The following is a 27,740-nucleotide window of genomic DNA, read 5'->3' as shown; positions in this document are numbered from 1 at the left end:
CGTCCCTGGGATTCTCCAGGCAAGAACACTGGAGTGGGTTGCCATTTCCTTCTCCAATGCATGAAGGTGAAAAGTGAAAGTGAAGTCGCTCAGTCATGTCTGACTCTTCGCGACCCCATGGACTGCAGTCTACCAGGCTCCTCCGTCCATGGGATTTTCCAGGCAAGAGTACTGGAGTGGGGTGCCACTGCCTTCTCCAAACAGCATCCTCTACCAGAGTGGTATGTTTGTTAATAGATGAGCCTGCATTGACACAGCATTATCACCCAAATCCACAGTTTACATTACGATCCCTTCTTGCTGTTGTGCATTCTGTGGCTGTAGATGAATAGATAATGACATGTATCTATCATTATAAGATCCTGTAGAATGTCTTATAGAACTGTCTTAAAATTCTCTCTGCTCCACCTATTCATTCCACCTCTATTTTTAATAAATACCACTGATTTTCATGATTCATATTAAAGTTCAAGGTTCCTCCATTCCACATCATGGTTCAGAATTTGAATTTGGGGTTCTCAAAAAGTCTTTTTTCTATTTATGACAAAGACAAAAAAATTCTGTGACCAACAGACATTTGTATGACCCTGCCTTCTGGGAATTTAGATTGAGAGTAATCAGATAGTTTGCATTTTTTCCATATACAATTTTCTCTGAAAAATTGTGAAGTATTTTGACCCTTGATTTTCTTTTAAAAGTTATTTAAATTTTATTTTTTTATTTAATTTAAATAAATTTAATTAATAAATAAAATTAATTTAAATAAATTTAAATTTATTTAAATTTATCTCTATAAATTTTATTTTGGAGGGCTTCCCTGGTAGCTCAAATGGTAAAGCGTCTGCCCGCAATGCAGGAGACCCAGGTTCGATTCCTGGGTCGGGAAGATCCCCTGGAGAAGGAAATGGCACCCCACTCCAGCACTCTTGCCTGGAAAATCCCATGGACGGAGGAGCCTGATAGGCTACAGTCCATGGGGTCGCAAAGAGTCGGATACGACTGAGCGACTTCACTTCACTTTTATAAAATTTTTATAAAATGATTTAGTAAATATATTAAATCTGCAAGACAGATAAAGCATAGCAATAGGTATAATTTACAAGTCATAGATATATCATTAAGAATTTCTGTGGAGATTAATCAACATTTTACCACCATTCATATGACATAGATGTGTATTAAAATGAAACAAAACAGTCAAATACAAAGTTTTGGAGAAACTTTTCACTTGTTTTTGCTGTGCTTCTTATTTGCTAATAAAGGCATAGAAAGATTTTTAGGTCACTGGTCCTTCTAAGGGCTCATTTAAAGAAAAATTACTCCCAGTAAAATGTACATCTATGTGCAAATTATTCAGACCTTGCTTTCTCATTTACCCTAATGCCCAGATCAGCTTTTAAGAGATTCAAGTTCTGGGACTGCTAAATTAAATACCTGAATGGACAAAAGAGTCTGTTTCCTATTATATCTTAGTTATCATTAAAAAATACTTTAAGAAAACACTTTCAATTAGTATCTGTTGCAGTAAACAGTAACAGATCAAAGAATGTGATATTAATTGCATGTATATAAGTATTTTACCACAGGTACTCTATTGCTATAATAGATTTTATTTCTAAGCATACCAATATAATATTCTCTTAAAATTTACATTAAACCAAATTCCTTTTTAAGTCAAGAGCGAAATGTGAAACATAGAACTGAAAAGCTGAAAGGGCAGGCTTTTATTTCTCACTTTGTAAAAAAAAAAAAAAAGAAGAAAGAAATGAAGAAATGTAGCTCAGAGGTGCCAAAGAAAATGCAACCAGTCACCTAGATATTTTTTCTTTATTGAATAACATTGTTGAAATATGTAGAGCCTATCTTAGCTAAAGATAAAGCAAACTAGCCATTTCTGTTCTTATTAGTCATTGCATAATTAGCCATTAGCGATGCTGTTGATGCTACATATGGTCAATACATCTCCCAGAAATGTGTTCTTACCTCTGCATGATCCGTAGAACTTTCTGCACCACTCATTCTAGCTGTGCTCTGTAAGAAATGTGCCACAGAAGCTGTTTTTCCTGGAGGCTTGGAGAGCAGAAAGATAAAAAGAAGAAAATGTTGTGTTTTAAAGTGAGAGCAAAATATATGTAATTTAAAAAATAGTTAACTCGTGACAGAAAACAACAGTAGCAATATTTCACTGAAAATGTACAGAAGTGACTTTGTATGTGAATTACACAGAATAAGGCTAAAAGCAACTGTGACGATAACTTTTCTTCTCTTCCAGCTAGGGGCTTCCCAGGATGTCTCAAGCTGGCAGGCTGTGAGTAACACACGAGGCAGATAGGCTTGCTATGGTATGTAAATTTCCTTTCTTCCTTTACTGGCAGTTTCTCTCACTGGAGGAGGAAGTTACCACAGACTAGCCTAGGCACACCAAGTCTTTCCTCAGTAGCCATAACTTCACTGTATTTCCCAGATCAATTAAGTAACTGATGACTTTTTGACAACTCGGGGTACTTGCTTCCCTAAGGGCCGGATTTTCTGGCAATGTCTTATGTGTATCAGCTTAACTGTGTGAAATTTAATGTCATGCATAATTCTGTAAGTGCTACTAATTCTTATGGAACTACAAAAGAAAATAATTCATTACAAAGTTACTGGGTATTGTTTGTAAAATTCATCATCTATATTGGCAGGAAGTTTAAACTTGGTTCTCAAGTGTAAAGTCTCAAGACTGTTTTTTCTGTAGTTGGTCCACATTTTCTCCATAACTCTAGGGAAGTAAAATCTTTTTTTTTTTTCACTGACATTCAGCTTTAATGAGTTGGCTTGTAGTTTTATGGGGCACTGAGATAATGGAGCACTTGATAGGTAGGGCAGTTAAAAGCAAGGAAAGCAGGTGCTCTGAGCTACACACAGGGGCCGTGATGGAGCAGAAGACCTCATTCTTGACTTGGATGAAAAGGAACAACGGGAGAGGCAAGAATATAGAAAGGAAAGAATGTGTGGCTGAAAGGAGAAAAGAAGTTAGTTACTTAGTTTACATTTTTCTTTAGACCTCTCTATTTAATATCAACATATATGTAGGATAAATCCTAAAACTCCTGAAATTCAAACTCTTTAAAAGGGAATGAATGGGTGGCTAGGATTTGACTTTCCTTTGTCTGTTTTAGCTCTTCATCTTTAGCTCTCCATCTCTGCTTCTTGTGTTCCTGCCACACTAAATTCCCTCTGCTTCCTGAACTGGCCACGCCCCTGATATCTGTGGCTCTCTCCATCTGGAATGTGTGTGTGTGTGTGTGTGTGTGTGTGTGCTTTCTGTTGGTTTCTTGGTCTGTTTAGGGGGTACACTTGAGTGAAATAGAATAATATTTCCTTAAGGCAATATCCAAAAGTACAAGTGGGAAACAAATTGTTCAGAGTTCTTAAGGTAAAACGAGTCACGTGTGATTTGATTTTAGGGAATATAAGCAGGGGTTTCCTGGAGACTGACACTTCATTAACTGTCAAATCCGCTCATCAGGAAAAAAAAGGCAATAACATAAAAATGTATTCTTTTCTCTCCCAACCCCTCCTCCCAAATACACACATACTCAAAGCATAGCTATATACGGTCAAAGTTCCCTTCAGCCTTATCTGCATTTTTAGTAAGAATAACCCAGTGGATCTGGTGGCACTGACCTAAAGAAGTGGTTAGAAAAAACACTTGCTTGCCAGGCATTGCTGTCTGTAGGCCCTGTCTGTATGGGTATCCTGTTGAACATTCGTTGTTTGTAGCCCATCAGGGTGTGAGTGATTCTATTGAATGGAAATTCAGTATTTTTGCATTTTCACTATATTATTTTTTGCCTCTCCTGCCATGGCAGTTTAACAACAAATGGATTTTCTATTAGATTCAGAGAGCCATGTGGTGATTTATGAATAAATTAATAACTCTTCTGGAGTGCCCCAAGTTTAGTGGGAGAAAAAAAGGAATGTGCATTAGTACAGTCCTAGGAATACACTGGATATTTTCTGTTATACCTGCTCTCTTTGCCTCACCTCCACTGCCTCACGTATGCTGTATACTTTCAGCGTCTGACTTTTAGCCAAACTCTGTTCCCTGAGAAGCCTTGCTAAGTCGCTTCAGTTGTGTCCGACTCTGTGTGACCCCAGAGACAGCAGCCCACCAGGCTCCCCCGTCCCTGGGATTCTCCAGGCAAGAACACTGGAGTGGCTTGCCATTTCCTTCTCCAATGCATGAAAGTGAAAAGTGAAAGTGAAGTCGCTCAGGTTGTCCACTTGAAAGTTATATAGTCGTGTCCGACTCCTAGCGACCCCATGGACTTCGGTCTACCAGGTTCCTCCATCCATGGGATTTTCCAGGCAAGAGTACTGGAGTGGGGTGCCATTGCCTTCTCTGTGAGAAGCCTTAGTATCTGCAATAACTTTCAGAGAAATGGACATGTCACTCCATGTTTCTAAAGCAAGCTTGAGGATTTCTCACTTCTCAAGTGACTAAAATAATATTAATATCTAGAGGAAAATAACAAACATACGGAAATACAGTGAAGTGAAGGACCAAGGAGCTACCAGTCAGTGGTCAGGAACAGTATTCCAGTTGATGATAACTCCCTCAAAATTAGTCTGAGAGAAATCATCACATTTCTATACATGCTTGGAGAGATTCTTTGGTAGGTGAAATAAACATGGATTTTTTTTCAATATCGTTTTAGAATGGGCGTTGTAAAACTTCCTTTGCTTTCTGGATCTATTTGCATGGATTTTAAGTGAATGTGCTATCTAAGTGGGCTTCCTGGATAGCACAGTTGGTAAAGAATCCACCTGCAATGCAAGAGACCCCAGTTCTATTCCTGGGTTGGGAAGATCCACTGGAGAAGGGATAGGCCACCCACTCTAAGCAGGAGTACTTACCTACTCTAAGCTGTCTAAGTAGGAGACAGAGTATCTGGTGGTGACTAAAACATCTGCCCTTAGAAAGCAGTCATCTGGATTCATATTTAAGCTCTACCATTCACTGCTTATAAATTTGGGAATGATGCTTAAGGCCCTTAAGTCTCAAATCTCACTAAACTAGGGATAGTAAAGGTGTCCTCTTCCTAGGGTTGCTGTTCATAATAACACATATAAGAGCTTAGATATTAATAATAATATGGCCTTAAGAATAGGGCCCATCAGCCATTTACATATCACTTACTATGCACATGGCACTAAGTGGGTTCAAAAGGAAAAATAAAAGTTCCTACTTTCAATGAAACATATATATATATGAGCATGCTTGTAAAAATTCAGTGAGAGCTCATTCTGAGCTTTCATAGTTATTGCAGGAGTTGGAATTTTTGCTGGGCCTTGAAGGATGGATCGAATGTTCATAGATGGTAAGAACTGAGCTTTATTACCGTTAAGGGGAGCAATTTAAAGGAAACAGAGATGGACAAGCCTAAGTATGAAGGATTCTTACAGGCCCAGTGTAACTAGAGAGGGGCTCATGTGCTCTGCCTAAAGTTGATTTGTATCAAATTGGAAAAAGCTTTTAATTTTAGACTAAGAAATTTTAACTTTATTACATAGACCATGGGGCACTACTGAAGACCTCTGAGCAAAGGAATTACATAATCAAAGTGGCTTTTTAGTAAAAATAAACCTGGATAGGCACATTATGTATCAAATGGATTAGATTGACAACTCTAATACCACTTAATAAATATTATCAAAAATAATATCCAAAATATTTAACAATTCATGGTAATCAAAGTACTTAATAATCAGTTCATCTGGGGCATGTAGAATTAACCGCAACTCTGAACTCCAAACACCTATATTAATTGCCTGCTCATCATCCTTGTTTGGATGCTTAATAGATACCTCCTTCACCACTTGTATGAAAGCTATTTCCTTATCTTCTCCGACAAAACTTGTCTTCCCCATCACAATCAGTGACAACTTTCATGCCCTTGACTAAGAATCTTGGAGTCATCCTTGAGTTATCTTTTTCCTCACAGCTTTACCCAATTCATCTGGATATTTTTTAGGGTCTCTGAAAATACATCCAGAAAGGAAAGCAACACGTTGCCACAAAAGCCAAGAGTTTTCCCAGTTTAAGGAAAGAATGAAATAAACATGCCTTTTTATAAATTTCCAAGATGGAAATGTCAGTAATTGCTTCCTGATTTTGTTCACATGAAAACTCTTAAAAGAGCATCAAGTAGTGACTGATGCCTGTCCCTGCATCAAATCCGAGTCCACCCTGTACTAGCTACCTGACCTGCATCACTGCTGTAATGTAACAGCTTCCTTGCTTCCACTCTTGCTCCTTTCACATCTTTTCTCAGTCCAGTAGCCACTGCAAGTCTTTACAATATGTCATTTCATGTCGCTCCTCTGCTCAGAACCTCTCAGTGGCTTCCTGTTTCACTCAGAGTGAAAGCAGAACACTTTATGGTTACAGTGGCCCGCAAGGTCCTCCCTGCTCTTGCCTGTGCTCCCTTGACCTCTTTCTCAGTATCCTCCTGTTTGTTTACTCCACCCTGCCCTGGCTACACCACTGGTCCATGAACCTGTCATGTACACATCCTGTTCTGTCTGCTCAGAACCATCTTTCTCCTAGATAACCCCATGGCTCATCCCCTCCCCTCCAGTGGGTAATTACTTCAATGTCATCTCTTCATTGAGATCTTACCTGGCCTCCTATTGAAAATTGCTCCCCATCTCAGCCCTTTCCTGCTTTATTTTTCCCATAGCACTGTATGTCAAACATTATATGTTTTTATTGTCTTCTGCTGTGTTTATTCCGTGTTTCTTAAACCTAAAATGGTGCCAACTATTTCAGTACCCGTGCAAGTCCAAGCAGTGCTCAGACACATGTAAAGCCTTCTCCCCATCCCAATTAAATCTGCAATGCTGATGAAGTGGGTACCTACTCAAGAGTTTAAAAAAGATCTCAGGATCAGGAACGTCAACTTCTTGGAGTCCAAACTAATATATGACCTTGGTTTCATCCCCCAGATCTGGGCTTGGACTAGATGAGTCCCCTGAGAGGCATGTCCCAAATTCCACATCCTCTTGGGGGAGACAGGCTTGTTTTCCTCCAGCTTGGAGTTTAAAGCTCTTCTTCCATGCAGTACATATATGTCTATTTCCACTGCACACGTCTAGATTTTAGTGCATCTCAGTTACATCCTAGGGCAAACTGGACTTTGCCAACTATTCTCTAGTCTTTATGAAACTGAAGACTTTGTGAAACTTCCAGTCTAAAGGTTTCTCAACACTGCCCAAAGCAGTAACCCATCTGATCCAGTCTGACCACCAGCCCCTTTGAAGCCTTCTCTGGTTTGCCAGAGGAGTTAGTTACCTCCTCCTTTGTGATCCCAGGTTGCTGTGTGAGGCATCAAATTTCTGCACTTATCATAAAACCGTTATTTTATGTACCTTTCTCTCTCAAGGCTGTAACCTTCTTGAAGGTAGAGTCAATATCATTTTAGCCTTGGGAACTAACATAGTATCTTTAGAGCACAGGCTAGTGATATATACATTTTAAAAAAATCTGTTTATGTATAAATCTTTATTTAGTAGGAAATCATAGTACACTGCTACTTCTTAAAACACAGTCCAGAGGAGAAATACCACAGAAATAAACAAAGATATATATTTTGTCTCCAAATAAAGGATCAAGGAGGAGTATCTACCCATTTTTAAAAAGCTGTTCTGTTTGAATGTATTTTTTTTTTGTTTATTTTATAGGTAAATATTTCACCTTTATTTTGTTTAAATGATCAACATTAACTTTCTCCATACAAACCCCTTAAATTTTTTTCTCCTAATCATAGTTAATATTTAATAAATACAAAGTATCAATGATTATACATGCTATGAGGGATTTTTTAAAGGTATAAGTGTGGTTTTCAATAATATTTCCTACATTTGTATAGTGCTTTATTATATAAGTTAATGTCCTGAAATATTAACTGGTGATTCCCCCAAACATACATGGTTCTTTGTTTCATGTAACTAATCCTTTTTTGCTCAGTGAGAAATAACCTTTTGTCTCAGGGCTGAACAAGTTTGTCATTGAATGCAAAAGGAAAAACAGTCCCTGTTCAGCCTTTGGATTTCAAAACAGACTCTTCAATAGAGGCCATCCTGGAAACTGAAGCTTTGAATTGCAAGGCTAGTATTTCTAGCAATATATTTTTAAAAATTTAAGATTAATTCCTTTTGTGTAATTTATTTTGAAATGTCTCAAAAAGCAACATGGATTGATGGATGAAATGAGCAGTAGGTAGATGGATAGATACATGATATACAAGTAGAGTGAGATTTTTAATGGTGAAATCTATGGGTGTACATCACAAAATCTTTTCAACTTGGCTATATATTTGAAGTTTTCATAACAAAATGTTTGAGAAAAAAAACAGAATCAGGGCATAAAATCTTATACCATAAATGATAAAGAGGGAAGATGAAAAGATGATATAAACCTATTCCTTTACCTCTTCCACACTCCCCACTCCCACCCCCACCCAGGGAATGGTAGATAAAAGTAGGTCATAATAGATAAAGGCCCTGAGGAAGAATGGGGAAGGGATCAGGGAAAACCTGAATGTTGTGCCTTCTCTTGGGGAAACTGAGCCCAACTCTTCTAGGAACTCACCCCTCATCTATCAAACTGCCCAGACTGAACATCATAGGGCCGAGAGGCCTTACCCCCTGAGTTAAACCTGGGGAAGGGGCAAGTCTTGAAGAGAATTTCTGCAGAGCCTCAAGGCACACAGCTGGGACTTTGTCTAGGTAGGGGGGTCCTTGGACAGACACCTCAACCCCAGAGTGTTGTGAAAGCACAGTCAGAAATTTCCTGCATTCCTGAGAATGATATAAAAATGGTTAACTTGGGTTCTGTGGATTTAAGAATGCTTGGCTGTCAGATTGAGGAAAACACAGTATTTATCACATGAATCTGGGGACAAGAGATGAGAAGAGGGACCTAGCAGCTTCAGTGATTGCCAGTGAAGATGTAAGCCAATGAAAAGACCAGAAGGATTAGATTATACTGCTGTTAATGGCAGTGTAAGATGATGGATTATTGCAACTTGATGCTTTCCTCCTAAAGTTGCCAAAACAGCATAAGACATCCAGATAAAGGAGTTTTAGATGCAGAGTAGTTTTTAAAAAAGTTTTTCCCATGAAATGTTTTGTTGTTTTTATGAAATTTAAATTAACTAGACATCCTATGTGGAGAAGGCAATGGCACCCCACTCTGGTACTGTTGCCTGGAAAATCCCATGGATGGAGGAGCCTGGTGGGCTGCAGTCTATGGTGTCGTGAAGAGTCAGACACGACTGAGTGACTTCACTTTCACTTTTCACTTTCATGCATTGGAGAAGGAAATGGCAACCCACTCCAGTGTTCTTTGCCTGGAGAATCCCAGGGATAGTGGAGCCTGGTGGGGTGCCATCTATGGGGTGGCACAGGGTCGGACACGACTGAAGCGACTTAGCAGCAGCAGCAGCAGACATCCTACAGGCATCCCAGGTGGCGCTAGTGATAAAGAACCCACCTGTCAATGAAGGAGACGTAAGAGACCTGGGTTTGATGCCTGGGTTGGGAAGATCCCCTGGAGGAGGGCATGGTAACCCACTCCAGTGTTCTTGTCTAGAGAATCCCAGGGACAGAGGAGAATCCCAGGTGGGCTACAGTCCATGGGGTCACAGAGAGTTGGACGTGACTGAAACGGTTTAGCATGCATGCAGACATTCTGTATTTTTATTTACCACATCTGGCAACTCTACTCCAGCTGGATTTCTTCACAAATCTGCTTCACAGATTGTAGGTGCTGCTATGGCAAGAAGACAGAGGAGAGAATTCCTTCGTAAGACTACACTGAAAATAGAAACTGTCTGAGCAAATACCAAAGTGGCTGAGATTTTCTGCAGTCAACTAAAATTATTCTCCAAAAGGTGGGATGGGGGTCCCAGATTGAAACAAAACAGTTTAAAAAATAAAGAAAATTACAATTTTGCACATGTGAGTTCTGTGGATTGCAGTATTTTATCTGCTTCAATTTGAACTTCATAATAGTTCTATAAGGCTGTCAGAAGAGGCATCTTTGATATTAGTGAAATGAAGTACTAGTTGCTCAGTCATGTCCGACTCTTTGCGATACCATGGACTAAAGCTCGTCTAGCTCTACTTCCATGGAATTCTCCAGGCAAGAATACTGGAGTGGGTTGCCCTTCCCTTCTCCAGGGGATCTTCCTGACCCAGGGATTGAACTTGGGTCTTCTGCACTGCAGGCAGATTCTTTACTATCTGAGCCACCAGGGAAGCCTGAGCTTCTTTGAAGTTAAGAAGGATTAAATTGAAGTTCAGAGATATGATGAGAGGGTGGCTGAACCCATACCAAAACTCAGCCCTGCTGGCTTAATCCCAACAAAGAGCATTTTACCTATGTGAGGAGACATGAATAACATGGCTAAAAAATCACTGGACAAAACATAATTTACTTTGTTTGATGCAGGAGCCTGAGCCATTAAGAAATATAATTCAGAAAACTTTTGAGGGAATTGAACTTTCTTGTGGGGTATATACAAACCAGATTGACCTTTAAGATCATATCCAAACAAAGTCTTACTACTTTCTATCACTACTTGCTTAGAAAGTAATTTCTATTGCCAATGAATGGTAGTCAGAAAAGAGAATTTTAGCCTTAGAATATTGTAAGCCTGCAATTGAATTTTTAAAAAATGTTCTCTGTTCTGCAAGGACTTTAATCCATGATCACTCAGATCAGATCAGTCGCTCAGTCATGTCTGACTCTTTGCAACCCCATGAATCGCAGCACACCAGGCCTCCCTGTCCATCACCAACTCCTGGAGTTCACTGAGACTCACGTCCATCGAGTCAGTGATGTCATCCAGCCATCTCGTCCTCTGTCGAACCTTCTCTTCCTGCCCCCAATCCCTCCCAGCATCAGAGTCTTTTCCAATGAGTCAACTCTTCGCATGAGGTGGCCAAAGTACTGGAGTTTCAGCTTTAGCATCATTCCTTCCAAAGAAATCCCAGGGCTGATCTCCTTCAGAATGAACTGGTTGGATCTCCTTGGAGTCCAAGGGACTCTCAAGAGTCTTCTCCAACACCACAGTTCAAAAGCATCAATTCTTCAGCTCTCAGCATTCTTCACAGTCCAACTCTCACATCCATACATGACCACAGGAAAAACCATAGCCTTGACTAGATGAACCTTTGTTGGCAAAGTGATGTCTCTGCTTTTGAATATGCTATCTAGGTTGGTCATAACTTTCCTTCCAAGGAGTAAGCGTCTTTTAATTTCATGGCTGCAGTCACCATCTGCTGTGACTCTGGAGCCCAGAAAAATAAAGTCTGCCACTGTTTCCACTGTTTCCCCATCTATTTGCCATGAAGTGATGGGACCAGATGCCATGATCTTCGTTTTCTGAATGTTGAGCTTTAAGCCAACCTTTTCACTCTCCACTTTCACTTTCATCAAGAGGCTTTTTAGTTCCTCTTCACTTTCTGCCATAAGGGTGGTGTCATCTGCATATCTGAGGTTATTGATATTTCTCCCGGCAATGTTGATTTCAGCTTGTGTTTCTTCCAGTCCAGCGTTTCTCATGATGTACTCTGCTTGCAAATCACTTTTTTCTTGTACTTAACATACATGTGTTGACTTCACCTTCATTCATGTACTCATTCTTAAATATTTACAGGTTATAGACTGTGAACTGGGTATATGTTAAGTACTAGAAAATCAAAACAGACATGTCTTTCATGTATTTTCTGGTTTTTGAACATAAAATCTGAAGATTAGAGGGACCATTCCATTAATGATGAAATCCTTTCTGCATCACTTGATAATCACCAAGTGATTAGCCTGGAGACCTCAGGTGAAAGATATCACTTTCTTCCTGAGACAATACATTTCAATAAGTCATAGATTTTGATACTGCTTTTAAATAGCAAAAACCATAGTTACATATAATAATTAAGAAAGGGGATGTACATATGAAGATGATGTAGGAATAATGGGAGACTATGGTGATGACTTCTGGAAACATAAGTGATCAAATAGTGTATATCAGGACTGTTTTGTCTGAAAATGAGCTTGACTCAAAGACAGTCTTTCAATATGATAGCCTGAAAAAATTGCAGATATTTGCTAACTGATCTTTAGTGATCATTTCGGTGTATGGCAGAACCAATGCAATGTTGTAAAGTTTAAAAGTGAAATAAAATTTAAAAAAAAAAAGGACTTTTGAGGCATTGGATTCCCAAACCCAGGTTAGGTTTGGAAGTCCCTAAGAGAGACCCAAATTCCGTCAGAAAGCTGTTGGGTTGGCCAAAATGTGAGTTTCCATAAGATCTTGTTAAAAAAAAAAAAACAAAAAAAAACACACACAAAAAAACCCCCTGCACAACCTTTTTGGCCAACCCAATGAACAGATCTAGAACATAAAGAATACATAATCTGCTAAACAACTCTTAAATTAATGTGTTTATTCATGGTAATCTTCCAAGCCAAGAATTTTGCTTCCTTTAGTAGTGTCACAAAGTTACAAATTTCTGAATCAGGAGGCTGATGTTATTCTTCCTTTTGCATAACAAGAGAGACATCTTCTTTTTTTTTTTTTTCAAATGTGATTGCTGAAGTCATTTAAATCTAGGAGAAGACAATGATTCCAAAGGTGAAGATAATACCTTTAGCTCCAGAAGTCTGTTCAGTGGAAACCCTGAGACTCTGAATTCTTTTTCTTCTCTTTGCAGGCTCCTGGATGCCTTATGTTTTTTTAATGTTAAAGTGATAAAATCTATTCTAATTTCCATCCAGATGTCGCCCTTCCCTTCCAGGCTTGGTGCCCTCCTTTACCAACACCCTCTGGGGTTGTTGCACTCCTCCTGGGGCCGCCAAAGTGGCCTGGATTGGAGCTTCTAGGATTATTACTTTCACGGAGGCAGAAGGAATCCTTTTGCACCTATCACTCATATTTTCCAAAGGACACCCTGCATCTTCCAGTGTTCTCTAACCCCATCTCTTGTGGAACCTTGGGCAAATCCTCCCAGCGATGGAAGAGAAAACTTTTGAGCAGCAATCCCACTGCTGGGCATACACACTGAGGAAGGCAGAAGGGAAAGAGACACGTGTACCCCAATGTTCATCACAGCACTGTTTATAATAGCCAGGACATGGAAGCAACCTAGATGTCCATCAGCAGATGAATGGATAAGAAAGCTATGGTACATATACACAATGGAGTATTACTCAGCCATTAAAAAGAATACATTTGAATCAGTTCTAATGAGGTGGATGAAACTGAAGCCTATTATACAGAGTGAAGTAAGCCAGAAGGAAAAACATAAATACAGTATACTAACGCATATATATGGAATTTAGAAAGATGGTAACAATAACCCGGTATACGAGACAGCAAAAGAGACACTGATGTATAGAACAGTCTTATGGACTCTGTGGGAGAGGGAGAGGGTGGGAAGATTTGGGAGAATGACATTGAAACATGTAAAATATCATGTAAGAAACGAGTTGCCAGTCCAGGTTCGATGCACGATACTGGATGCTTGGGGCTAGTGCACTGGGACGACCCAGAGGGATGGTATGGGGAGGGAGGAGGGAGGAGGGTTCAGGATGGGGAACACATGTATACCTGTGGCAGATTCATTTTGATATTTGGCAAAACTAATACAATTATGTAAAGTTTAAAAATAAAATTAAATTAAAAAAAAAAAAGAAAGAAAGTGTCCTATTCAAAAGTATCTCTTACTTATCAAACAAGAGGAGCCTGAGTTTACTGCCCCATTTCTCCTTTCCTATAGATAGCCATCTTTGCAACAAATGGATGCCTCTCAAATGGGAGGAAATTTTCGTCCCTCTTCTTGTATAAGAGTTTTAATTCTTGTGTCTTAAAATTTGATCTTGTTTTCCTGCAGTTTCTGGTATTATATCTTATTACAAAAATAGAGTTCAAGGTGAACATACACAGCAAGATCTTCTTGTCTGGACATATACCTGATATTTATGTATAGTGGAAGCTTTTAAAACCTTCAAAATGAATGGAAGGAGTCATATGTCATATATTAGGCATGGTAATAGCTTGGGAAACACAGCTTGGTCTGTCTGTCGACCTAACCTGTTTAGTTTCGAGATTTGATTATACTTTTAGAATTATAAAGCTAAAAACTACTAGCTGAACTTAGAGCTAAGAGAAAGATACCTAGCTCATTTAAATGACTTCACCCAGGTTGCCTACTATGAGCTTCAAACACCACAAAGTACAGCAGCTGAGTTGAGACAGCTTCTTCTCAACTTCTTGTTGCCTAAGAACTTGCTGTTTTCCTAGCCAGCTATTCAGACATTTCCCAGGGAATAGTAAACAGCTGCTCATACAACAATGCTGCTTATTTTTCCTAACAGGAAAAAAAAAAAAAAAGATCAAAACATTCCACAGTTACCACGACTCAAAATTAAATAATGGGATTCAAAGAGTAAGCTAGTAATTGTATGAGAAAAAATAAGAAGGCTTTGAGGCTCAAGCTAATCTCACTACCATCATGATCATAAGAATTGTGTTTTACCCTTTTGGGCTTCCCAGGAAGCTCAGTGGTAAAGAATCTGCCTGCAAATATAGGAGATGCAGGAGATGTGGGTTTGATCCCTGAGTCAGGAAGATGCCCTAGAGGAGGAAATGGCAACCCACTCCAGTATTCTTGCCTATAAAATTCCATGGACAGAGGAGCTTGGTGGACCACAATCCTTGAGGTCACAAACAGCTGGACACCACTAGGCACGTATGTATGCAAGCAATTTAGCCCTCTATATTTAGAAAATGCTTTCACATTTTCACTCAGTTTATTCTTATCACATCCCAGTTTAGAGATGAGAAAAAAAGATTTTGATAATGAAATAGCTTAACTTTTGAAAAAAGGAAACAAGGAAAGGGAAATTAATGTTTTTTCCTAACAAATGTGGTTACAGAAAACGTTTGTCAACTTACTGTAGTTTCCAAGAAGTTTTTCTCTTATAATCTTTTAAAGTGTCATAAGTTCATATTGAAAGTGAAAGTGAAGTAGCTCAGTCATGTCCGACTCTTTGCAACCCCGTGGACCGTAGCCTACCAGACTCCTCCCTCCATGGGATTCTCCAGGCAAGAATACTGGAGTGGGTTACCATTTCCTCCTCCAGGGGATCTTCCCAACCCAGGGATCGAACCCAGGTCTCCCACATTGCAGGGAGATGCTTTAACCGAGATGCTTTAACCAGGGAAGCCCCAAGTTCATACTGGGATACTTTAAAAGATTATACTCTCTGAGCCATTCAAAGCATTTTACCAAGACTTTTAGCCTTAGGAAGAATGTCCAGAGCTAGAATTTGTCTCCAATTACTGGGAAATCGCTCCTCAACTGGTACCAAAGTTATTAAAAGTCAATTCTTAGTGCTGTGTCTTAGTTAAAATAAGAAAAGCAAAATAGAATCTAAACACATGACAACACTCTTAAGCAAATTCGGTTTTGGTAGATCTTAAAATTCAAACACTTTTCCTTCCCATCCCAGGTTGAACCCTTGTTTTTAGGCATTACTGGGATATATTTGTTTGTTCAAGAAAACATCTCAAGTCTTCTATCATTTCCTTTCATATTTGAAGACACACAATTACAGGGTAATAAATTAAGATTCATATATTAATTTTGTCACTGTATTAGTTTAATGTAAGTTCCATTTAATGTCCACTTTGGAATTGAGTATTATTCTCACTTAGAAAATGATTTGTTCTTTGCCTGCAAGACTTTCAATGTCTTCTGTTCACCAACTTTCTACTTTCAACTGTCTCAGAATATTAAAACCCGCTTTCATATTAATATGCATCATATTCATCAACAATGTTTTTCAGTGTTAACAGAATATTAAAACCCACTTCATATTAATATTCCTCATATTCATCAATAATGTTTTTCTGTTTCCTCAAAGCAATGAGTTAGTTTTCTCATTTCTATGGGCTTCCCTGGTGGCTCAGACGGTAAAGCGCCTGCCTACAATGTGGGAGACCTGGGTTCTATCCCTGGGTCAGGAAGATCCCCTGGAGAAGGAAATGGCAAACCACGCCAGTACTCTTGCCTGGAAAATCCCATGGATGGAGGAGCCTGGTAGGCTACGGTCCATGGGGTCCTAAAGAGTCGGACACGACTGAGCAGCTTCATTTCACTTCTTCCCATTTTCTCTATAGTAATTCTCCCTCTTACTTTTGGCAAAGGCAGACAATAAAGGGAACACGACTTATGTCTCAGGACTTTTCATTAAATCATATTTCTTTATGATTGGAAACTTACTTAATCTTTTAAAAGATTATACTCTCTGAACCATTTGAAGCATTTTACCCATCTCCTAAAGCCGTAATGAAATATGTTTCTTCCTGGAAAGGGAATCTCCCTGACTGTTCTTACGCTTGCTCCATCCAGTGGGAAAATGAGAGATGCCTTCCAAAGTTTGTCATTGACCCACCCTCGTCTTACTCCAAAAGAATTTTTCTTATCCTTTTTTTCAGTTTCATCAATATATCAGTGAGAATGGAAAAAATTTTTGTTTTGAATGTAGGATTTCCTTTCGCGAGTGCTATTGTAAATAGTAATTCGGCAGAGATTTCAGCTGGAAATTGTGTGTACTTAAGGAATCAAATATTTGAAGATACTTCAGATGACAATTGAGAAGGAGATGCCAGAAGTCTGGGAGATGAAGAGACACTTCTGGGGATTTTTCCTGGGAGACCTTATCCTCAGAGAGAGAGAGAGTAGAGGAGCTGCAGCTTGATGCAAGGGTGATGCCACACACAGGAAAGCAGGGGTTGCTCTGACACCAGCGTCGTTCCTGGTAACGGCTTGAGTTCAGGCCCAGTCACTTCAAATGATTCTTATTTGAGGAAGAGGTCATTAAAAGCAGGATGTATAGAGCAACCCAGACAGATTTGGGTTTAGGTCCAGAATGCAATTCCTACAGCTATAGTAGAATCCACGAGAAATGTACTTAGCTTCACTGAACCTCAGTTTCCCCATTTGCAGAAGCATGAAAATCAAAAAGACGGCCACACGTATTTTTGGCAAACACTGGATGTGTAAAGTAGTACTGGGGGCCTGTGTAGCTAAAGTTGAGAAAGAAAGGTCTCTCCATTGAAATGGAGAGAACCATAGTGTTTAGCTCTGTTTGGGCTCTGGAGAGCATAGCCGCATAATAGGCTTACTTGTCACCATGAGTGGTACCACAAAGTGCCCCGGGAGTGGTATAGCTAACATCTGGGAGCAGCAGTGATAGGTGGGCATCTGACAATCACTGACAGTCAAAAGCTTTAGGATGAGAAACTGAGCTTTTAAGTGTATATTCAATATCCCTCCTGTAGACTTTGAGATTATTTGTGAAGGATTCTTAGAGATAAGGTGATTATAAGTCTACTTTTCTCATAGTTTAGGACAGAGCAAAAGGGGACCAGAGAACTCTGTGAGACTAAAGAGGGAGATACTATGATTTCACAATTCACATGAAAACACAGTTGGAAACACAGTGCATCCAAGGGGCATGGAGGCAAGGTTTCCATGAAGAATAAACAGCATGTGAGAAAGCACAGCACATGGAACTGCACGGTCTGGTAAAGGACGGTGGGGTGGCGGGACAGGGTGCGTCTTGGGAAGTGGGAAATGGAGAGCGGAGCAACAACAGTCGTAACAGGAAAGATACTGAGCGCATCTTTGAATATGCTGAGTGAAGTCGATATGAATCTAGAAAAGAACTACATGTTTAGTAAGTGTATGTGTCAGAAGCCATCGGCACGTGTTTTGAAGTTTAGTGAACCAACCACGACGTACCGATCCCTGGGTGACACTACTGTCACACAGACAGGTGATACAAGAGAGACTGGTGACGGCAAGCGAGACGGAAAGAGCGGAGGGAAAGGGAGGGTGTTGAAGGACACTTTTATAGATGTCAACGGAGAGAGACATTTTAAGAAAGTTAGTGAATAGTATCAAATGCAAATGAAAGGACAAGTGAAAAACCAGATGCAAAATGGCCATGGATTTATCAAGGTGGAGCTTGTGAATCCATGGGTTTATCAAGGTAGAGCTTGTGAGTGGTATGACAAGTGGTTGGAAAAACTTGGATGTCATGATCAACGTTGGCTAGGATGTGAAAGAGTGAATTAGAACATTGCTTATAATGTGCGAGGAGGGAGGGAGGGATTAATTAAGACTTTGGGATTTATAGATACACAATGCTATATATAAAATGGATAAACAAGAAGGACCTACAATACAGCACTTGGAACTATATTCAATATCTTGTAATTACCTATAATGGAAAAGAACCTGAAAAGAATATAGACATATAACTCTGCTGTACACCTGGAACTAACACAACAAGTACACTTCAATAAAAGTTAATAAATAAAATAAAATCATACTTAATGGTGAACAAAGAACATTACCCATAAAATAGTATGAAGTCTCAATATTTAAAAGTTGAGGAGAATTAAGCCGGTAAGAAGTGATGGGGAGACTGAAGATTTAGGAGCCCAAATGCTCGTTAGTGACTGGTCTTATACAGTGGTCCTCACTGTGCCCCAGGAACTCTTTTTAGCTTTGCCCCTCTCTCCTGTCTCTGTCTCTCAGTGGCCATTTCATGTGTGTGTGTGCTCAGGCACTCAGTTGTGTCTGACTCTCTGTCACCCCACAGACTGTAGCCTGGCAGGCTCCTCTGCTCATAGAATTTTTCCAGGCAAGAATACTGGAGTGGGTTGCCGTTTCCTTCTCCAATGGATCTTCCCGCCCGATGGATCAAACCCCCATCTCTTGAATTGCAGGCAGATTCTCTACCGCTAGAGCCACGTGGGTATCTTCCCTGTTTTAACCACTGGACTTCACCTTTACTCTCTCTTTCTCTGTAGATGACTTCACCTTACATTTCACAAAGCAAACAAGACAAAACAAGAACCAGCCAGATGCCTGCTCTCCTTTGCCTGGAAATGTATAGGATGATGAGCAAGTTTCATCAAGGAAGAGATAGGGGAAACAGTATCTTAAAGAGACAGAGAAGTTCCAGTCAAGTCCCCAGAAGACAGGGAACTAGTTGCCAAGAGGGTGGCAATAGGGCTGTGAGGTTTTTGCCATACAAGGAGGGATCCAGAGAACAAGTGAGCAGAACGTGCAGGGAAGCCAGTCATGAGCGAAAGAGTCTTAGGGGTTGATAAATAGAGAATAAGAGGATCAGGCTTCTGGAGGGGATTCAAATTCTCATCATTAAATTTCTTTTTGGTGCTAAAGTAGATGGCCACTACAAAAAAGCATTTCCATGAAGGAAGGAAGTCTTAACTGGGAGTTAGAGGCATGTGTATGAGAGTGGGGGTGGGGATGAAAAGAGAAGGAAGGAAGCGGAGAGAAAAGCCTTTTTGGCCCCTCATCATTAGCAGAAAGGCATTTCTCACTTTGAAAACAAATGCTTCTTTTTCAGGGAGAAGTGGAAAGAACGTACACAATACTATTTGTTCATTAAGTGAATGAAAGAGGTATAGGAGGATCCATAACGAATTACTAAGTGAGAAAAGTGTTTGACAGAACAGTGTGCATGTGTGAGTATGTGTGTCAGAGAGAGTATGAATGTGTGTGTGTGCGTATGTGTGTCAGTGTGAATGTGAGTGTGTGTGAGTATGTGTGTCAGAGAGAGAGAGTATGAATGTGAGTGTGTGTGTGTGTGAGAGTATGTGTGTCAGTGTGAATGTGAGTGTGTGTGTGAGAGTATGTGTGTCAGAGAGAGTGTGAATGTTCGTGTGTTAGAGAGTATGTGTGTCAGTGTGAATGTGAGTGTGTGTGTGTATCTGTGTCAGAGAGAATGTGAGTGTGTGTGTGAGAGAGTATGTGTGTCAGTGTGAATGTGAGTGTGTGTGTATCTGTGTCAGAGAGAATGTGAGTGTGTGTGTGTGAGAGTATGTGTGTCAGAGAGTGTGAATGTTCATGTGTCAGAGAGTATGTGTGTCAGTATGAATGTGAGTGTGTGTGTGAGAGAGTATGTGTGTCAGTGTGAATGTGAGTGTGTGTGTGAGTATGTGTGTCAGAAAGAGTGTGAATGTGAGTGTGTGTGTGTGAGAGGGTATGTGTGTCAGTGTGAATGTGAGTGTGTGTGTGAGTATGTGTGTCAGAAAGAGTGTGAATGTGAGTGTGTATGTGTGTCAGAGAGAGAGTGTGAATGTGAGTGTGTGTGTGTGTCAGAGAGAGAGTGTGAATGTAAGTGTGTATGTGTGAGACAGAGTATGTGTATCAGTGTGAATGTGAGTGTGTGTGTGTGTGTGTCAGAGAGAGAGAGAGGGCCAGAAGGAGACACACAGATCTCAATGCTAAGCAAGGCTCTCTAGGAGCAGTGGGCATGGAGGGGATTTCAGAGGCTGATCCACGTTTGGTGAGGCCTGAGGCAACCTCACAAATTAATTATGAAAGACAATGTTTGTTTAGGGGACTGCAAACTCCATTAGCTCCACAATAAATTTCTCTATACATGATTTCTATAGTTTTCTCTATGCTTAGTGTAGCTTTTCCACAACGAGCCTGGATCATTTTAGAACTAAGAAACCAAAGCAGAAGTTATGTAAATATTTTTAAGGTCAGCCACATTCTCTAATTTACTTAATTTAGATTTATTTTGAAGTGATCATTAGAGACAGTTTCTAATTGGAAGGACTGCAGAGCTTAAGAGTTTGTGATGTCATTCATGATGTATTTCTAGAAAGGTATCTGCAAAATTCCTAGCTTGAGCTTACCCTTGAATTCTATTTGTTACATAAAGCACCATAGATAAATATCCTGAAACAAGAGAAAATTCAAAGAACTTATCTAATCAGGAAAATCTTGTTTTTTTTCCTTTAAAAAATGGGCATGAATTGTGTGGATTTTAGTAACCCAATGTAAGTGAGTTTGCATACATTAGGTTAGCTCCTCCCAATAAAAGAGTTGTTGCTGCATTAAGCACTCTTTCTAATAGCGTGAGCTCCACCTCCCTTTCCTGTAATGACGGTCCCTTGATATCACACTTTAAACTGGAAGGAGCTTCTGTGGAGGGTTTTTTTAGTAACAGGAAGTGACTGTGTAAGAGAAGTTTGCACGGGCTCACTTTGTCCTCTCAGTCATCAAGGAAGTGCCTTACTGGAAATGATTCAGGGACTCTCCCCGTGCGTTCTTCTCAGTGACCACACTGCTGAAGGGTATATTGAGAAAAAGCAGAAGGTTTTCCTTACCTTCACAGAACAGGGACTTCTATGACTCGACGTGGCCCCCAGGCTGACCCCTCTGGGATCAGAAGTATTCCTCTCAATCAGACTGAGGATTTTATTATCCAGCTCCATGCTTTCACACCTGCCCCCGGGGGACATGGGAAAGCCACATTTTACAAAGGTAATTAAAAATTATTATGTTCGTGAGTGACATGGAGGTGTTATTTATGTATGATGCCCCCCACCCCTAGAATTTCCAGGTCTCTAATCTCATATTCATTAGTTGCTGCTGTTAGAGAACTTTAAAGAGTATTGGAGTTTAAGTTTCACTTACCCGCACATTTATTCTAAGTAATCTAGTAAGATACAAACAAGTTGAGGGATTTTTCACAGGCTGATAACAATGACCAGAACTAAACACTCCCAGGAAGGCAGGTGCTTTACATTCATTTTCTTATTCAGTGGGTACAATTCATTACAGTAGTCAGCATTTACCTGCATTTTACGGATGAGCAAACTTGGATTTAGTAACTAACTTACTGATTTATGCGAAGTCAAACTCCAAAACAGTGGCAGGGCCAAGATCACACTCAGATGTGTAGGATTCTATAGCTTGTCTCTTGGCCATTTTTGCTCTATGTCTTCAATGAACTGACAACAAATCCCTAGGATTATTTGCCACCAAATAGAAATATCATATCAGAGTCAAAGGGTATCTGGAAGTTACCTTAAAAAGAAGCTAGTCCAACCTGCAACATTTATCTGAGAACCAGAATGAATTGCTTACATTCCCATGACTATTAACTGATAATGTAAAAATTTAAATCAGATTTTCTGACTCTAGTCCATTTTTCTTTCGGTTGTATCATGCTGACATGATGGAGAAATCGTCTCATTAAAAACAGAATTCAAGAGAAAAATGTATTCGTTATGTTATTTTTCTTTACATTTGTTTTGTCTTCCTCATCATTTTTCATCCCCTGAAAACAACCCCTTGAATTGGGGTAGGGATTTTTTTCAGGAATACTTCTCAAAGTTGTTTCCAAGTAAAATAAATAGGTGGATGATCTAATCACATGATGTGGCAGAGGTTACTTGGGCTGTCTGTCCAACCCTCTACCTTCTTTGAGAGTGGGTCCCAGGCAGAGGCTTTGACAGCCATGCTTGTTGATACTACTTGACCTCATTTCCTTGGTTATAGCTGATTGGACCAAGAGTAAATAACCAATTCCAGCCTGGCCAGTGAGATTCTCTTCTGTGTGCAGAGGGAGCTAAGAACGAAGCAGCTGGGTAGGGAAATGCAGAGCTGTGAGATGGAAAGTCTTCGCAATTTTCTAGTCTTGAATCAACCCTAAGCCATGACTACCTTCCTACCCTATATTCTGCTAATTACCCCATATCTTTTATAATGAATTATTTGTCTTTTCTTAAGCTAGCTTTTTGGTGTCTGTTATTGGTACTAGGAAAAAACCCTCTGAATAATACACCTGAACCCTCATATTTCTATTTATACTTTCCTCAGGCTGTGGTATATCTGTGCCTCATGGCCCACATGCGATGTCACCATATAGAACTACTGGGTGTAACCCTTCATGGCCCCAAAGCTTATATACATGTAGTATCAAGTTTGTTAGCCTATGCCCAGCGTTTCCTGCAATCCTCTGAGTCTCAAAATTCCTTTAATAAGTGCCCCAAATCCTTCAGGCTAATTACATTACCAATTAATTAATTAGTCCAATGGAATTGGACTAGACTGATTGTTAAGCCTCTGAGGCAGCTTTCCTGACCTATTCTGAACCAGACTTGCCTGCCAAGAGGTCACAACTCTTTCTGGTGTTACATTCCGTTGTGACAAACATGTTATTGAGCCCAAACCCCAGAGGGGATCATTTTGATACGACCCTCTGTGACCTCCAAAACCCCAAATGACCAGCTCCTGTGCTCTGTTTCTGAGCTCGTATCATCCACTCCCCTCCGCCTTGCCTTTCCAGGCGCACTTAGCCCATCACAGAACACGCCAGTGTGCTTCCCACACAGGAGCTCAGTGTCTGCACTTTCCTCCATGCGTCTTGCTTCCCCCACGCCCTTCAGAGTCTGTCTCAAATGTTACTTTATTAAGAAAACCTCTGCTGATGAACTTATTTAAAATGGCTTTTCATACCCATTACTACTGGCCTTTAATTCTAATTTTCTCCTTATAATTTTTTATGATCTTGATTTCTTATTTGTTTACTGTTCTCCCCAGACCCCATACAGGCTTCATATATGTCCCATGAAAGAAGGGCATTTGTCTGCTTTTATTTGTTGCCCTGTTTCTTGGCACATAGTATGACCTCTCTCCATAAATATTTGTTGTTGAATAAATATGACTGTGTGATGAAGTTTAATTCAAAACATTAACTCAAATCTAACAGTAAATTAGATGCTTATTTAAAATGTATGCAAATAACCTCAAAGAACTGATAAAGTTGGGACACAAAGGAAGCATTAACAGAGGCTCTAAAACTCTGCTTTCCTCTCTAGTTCACTAAATAATTGCATGCAACAAAGTTATAGTCTAATATGACATTATGACCCAAGGTTTGGAGTAGAGTAAAAAGAAGAAGCCACCTAAAAGGCCATCACTACCAAACGTTTAAACACAAACAGAACAAAGCCTTCGAAACTTTGCATTAGTTTCACTGGGTATGTATTATCCTCACCCGGGATCTGTTCACTGATTCTGTAATACTTAGCTGATTAGGTCAGGAGTATGGCTCCAGATGTCTTTGCTCAGGGCCCTACCCCTTAATCATCCTGATTTTTCAATTAAACTTGAGCCTTAGTGAAGTTAAATACCTTTTCTTAAGGTCACTTGACTTATAAGGGGCAGGATAAGAATGTGTTCTGAGACCCATGACTTTTTAATCTACTTTTGAGTTGCTAGTGAATTGTCACTACAGCAGGACTATAGAGGACTATTTTATTCCCAAATAACTGGGCTCAGGTTTTCCACTGTGAGGGGCATTTCTGCTTTAGTTCCAAAGAAAACAACCTATCATTGTCCACACTGAAAGTCAGCTGAGTTACAGAGTCAGATATCAGGAGAGGCTTGGGAGACAAGCTATGAGGACCACGTGCTTCACCAATGGCCTTTTAGGTGGCTCCTTGTTTTTCTCAGTTGGGAACTATAGATCAGGAGCCAGGATGAGAGGCAGGGGTCCATGAGTTACCCCAAGTCAAATTAAGTACAAAACTATATTATATCTGTTATATGTTCAATGTCTCTTTCTGAAGAGAGGGTCAAAATCTTTTTGACCTTCCTAAAAATGTCAAAGAATGCTCAAACTACTGCACAATTGCACTCATCTCACACCCTAGTAAAGTAATGCTCAAAATTCTCCAAGCCAGGCTTCAGCAATATGTAAACCGTGAACTTCCTGAGGTTCAAGCTGGTTTTAGAAAAGGCAGAGGAACCAGAGATCAAATTGCCAACATCCGCTGGATCATGGAAAAAGCAAGAGAGTTCCAGAAAAACATATTTCTGCTTTATTGACTATGCCGAAGCCTTTGACTGTGTAGATCACAACAAATTGTGGAAAATTCTTCAAGAAATGTGGATACCAGACCACTTGACTTGCTTCCTGAGAAATCTGTATGTAGGTCAAGAAGCAACAGTTAGAACTGGACATGGAACAACAGACTGGTTCCAAATAGGAAAAGGAGTACATCAAAGCTGTATATTGTCACCCTGCTTATTTAACTTATATGCAGAGTACATCATGATAAATGATGGGCTGGAGGAAGCACAAGCTGGAATCAAGATTGCCGGGAGAAATATCAATAACTTTATATATGCAGATGACACCACTCTTATGGCAGAAAGTGAAGAAGAACTAAAGAACCTCTTGATGAACGTGAAAGAGGAGAGTGAAAAAGTTGGCTTAAAACTCAACATTCATAAAACTAAGATAATGGCATCCGGTCTCATCACTTCATGGCAAATAGATGGGGAAACAATGGAAACAGGGAGAGACTTTACTTTTTTGGGCTCCAAAATCACTACAGATGGTGACTACAGCCATGAAATTAAAAGACACTTGCTCCTTGAAAGAAAAACTATGACCAACCTAGACAGTATATTAAAAAGCAGAGACATCACTTTGTCAACAAAGGTCCATCTAGTCAAGGCTAAGGTTTTTCCAGTAGTCATGTATAGGTTATAAGAGTTGAACTATAAAGAAAGATGAGCACTGAAGAACTGATGCTTTTGAACTGTGCTGTTGAAGAAGACTCTTGAGAGTCCCTTGGACTGCCAGGAGATCCAACCAGTCCATCCTAAAGGAGATAAGCCCTGGGTGTTCATTGGAGGGACTGATGTTGAAGCTGAAACTCCAGTACTTTGGCCACCTGATGCAAAGAGCTGACTCATTTGAAAAGACCTTGATGCTGGGAAAGATTGAGGGCAGGGGGAGAAGGGGACAACAGAGGATGAGATGGTTGGATGGCATCACCAACTCAACGGACATGGGTTTGGGTAAACTCAGGGAGTTTTTGATGGACAGGGAGGCCTGGCATTCTGCGGTTCATGGGGTCGCAGAGTCGGACACGACTGAGTGACTGAACTGAATTGAACTGAAAAAGGTAATAATCACTGACCCATCTTAAGTTATCGCCATGAGCGGCCAGTTTAAATTCAAATCTTACTGTGGCTTTCTTTGTCTAAGAGTACACTTTGATTTAAAAAAATGTATTTTTTTTTTTTACCATGGAAAAACTATGAAAATTTTAAAAAATGACCCCTTGAATTAAATACTATTAAGTAAATCTTTATTTGAGGTGGCCTCCTTGTGACATTTCAAGTGAACAGAGAATTATAGAGGCAGTATTCTTGGACTAAGAGTTTTCCAAGTTGATTGTGACAAAGAAGTCTAGTAAGTCCCTGTTAGACCCTTTGCTTACTCATTGCTTGCTTTAAACTTACATGGATATAAACTTCCTGTGTTACTGTTGTTCCTTCTTACCCATCACTCAAAGAATAAATCAGCCTAGAAAGCTAATAGAAATGATATTAATATGAATTATTTTTTACCTATAGGATAGTAGGTTAGGCCAATGTGACTATGAAGCTTATTTTACAAATAGTTTTCCCTAATTTACGTATGATTTCTGAACTCTTTTTCCCCTAGACTACCACTGAGAGGTAACAATCTGCCCAGTAACCCAGCAATTGGAGGAATCAGAGAAAGAGGTGTATCAGAGAAAGTATATTTGGAGCCCTCAGACTTTTATTACACATTCAAGGGTCTTCAGTGCAAACGCCTCCCCAAAAAATTATCCGATAAAGTGAAGTCTTTTTATGCCATTGTTTAATAGGCTCATTTAAGGATAATTTAATTATTTAAATTCTACTATTTGATTAGAGCCAAGACATTGTTAATTTGTAGAATCCTCTCTGATAGAAAAGAATCTCAAGTTTATGGCTTACTGCCTCTTAGGGCATTACCATTTTTGTATCTAGTCTAGCATCTTATTCTAACATTCCTTTATTAAATTGCCTGTAAATCCCCAACTCTTCAAATGTTCTTTGAATGGAAACCTCATTAATGAGCTGAATTAAAACTGTGGACATATGTTCATTTTATATTGTAGAACAGTCGTGGTTTTAACTCTTTGTGCCTGTATATTAGCAACGCTGGATATCTATACTTTAAACCATGGAATGTCCAGTCACTGAAAGTGACTGCTGGGGAGCACACAGCCCCAAAGCCCCAGACTTGGTTTTTATGGTTACATGCTATAGTTGCCTCATTAGTACATGCAAGAAGTATAAACTCCTAAGGAAAACAAGTACACTCAGCAGAGAAAACAGAAGCCACAATCTTGGGAATAACCTGAAGATTATTTAATTTCTCTCTTGCATTTGGAAGACAGAGAAATGAGACTCAGAGGGGTTAAGTGGCAGATAGCAACGCCAAGGCAAGAATTAAGGAGACTAGTGTTTCTTTTTCCTCAAATGTCCACATTTCCTCCCAGCCTGCCACCAAGGTCGCATGTTATGCTTTGATGTTAAATCATAAGCCAAGTCTTTTTAAGGAAGATTCTGAAGAACAAAGCATATTTTCAAATATAAGACAAGGATCAATCAATAGCATGTTCTTCTATCATGGAAAAGTTTCCATATGTTCAAAAACCGGGACTGCAACCTCTAGAGACACAGAATGAGCAGTGTTGTCTGAAATACTACAATCAAGCCATGACTTTTAGGTTTTACTTTTTGTTACTGTGATTAGTAGTCTGAGCATGCTCCTGGCTATTGGTGGGAGGAAGAAATTACTCAATAAAGAAATTACTCGGTATAAATGTGTTTTAGATCCAGAAGGCATGGTATCTGAATTATTTTAGTAATTGGGAGCTCTAACAGTTGTGTGGCTTAAGGAGGTAATAGAAGAGAAAAGGTTTGCTCACAAAATTTTCAAAGTAGCATTGGCCTTAGGCAAGAATGAATAT

At 39.7% G+C, this 27,740-nt stretch overlaps 1 protein-coding gene across 1 annotated transcript in view; it reads right to left on the bottom strand.

Moving 5' to 3' along the window:
* The window catches only part of TNIP3 (TNFAIP3 interacting protein 3), a 61,757-nt gene extending 40,335 nt beyond the window's left edge, over positions 1 to 21,422 (bottom strand). Inside the window, exons 1-2 of the mRNA XM_027543701.1 lie at positions 21,276 to 21,422; positions 1,984 to 2,070 (exon numbers count right to left, since the gene is read on the bottom strand). Of these exons, the coding sequence (XP_027399502.1) occupies positions 1,984 to 2,070; positions 21,276 to 21,410 (222 nt within the window). The 5' untranslated portion in view covers positions 21,411 to 21,422. The remainder of the gene's footprint in view (positions 1 to 1,983; positions 2,071 to 21,275) is intronic.
* Between the last annotated feature and the right edge of the window lie 6,318 nt (positions 21,423 to 27,740).

The sequence above is a fragment of the Bos indicus x Bos taurus genome, chromosome 6 (genome assembly GCF_003369695.1).
Source record: "Bos indicus x Bos taurus breed Angus x Brahman F1 hybrid chromosome 6, Bos_hybrid_MaternalHap_v2.0, whole genome shotgun sequence".
NCBI classification, from domain to species: Eukaryota; Metazoa; Chordata; class Mammalia; order Artiodactyla; family Bovidae; genus Bos; species Bos indicus x Bos taurus.
This window is presented reverse-complemented; position numbering and strand designations above follow the sequence as displayed.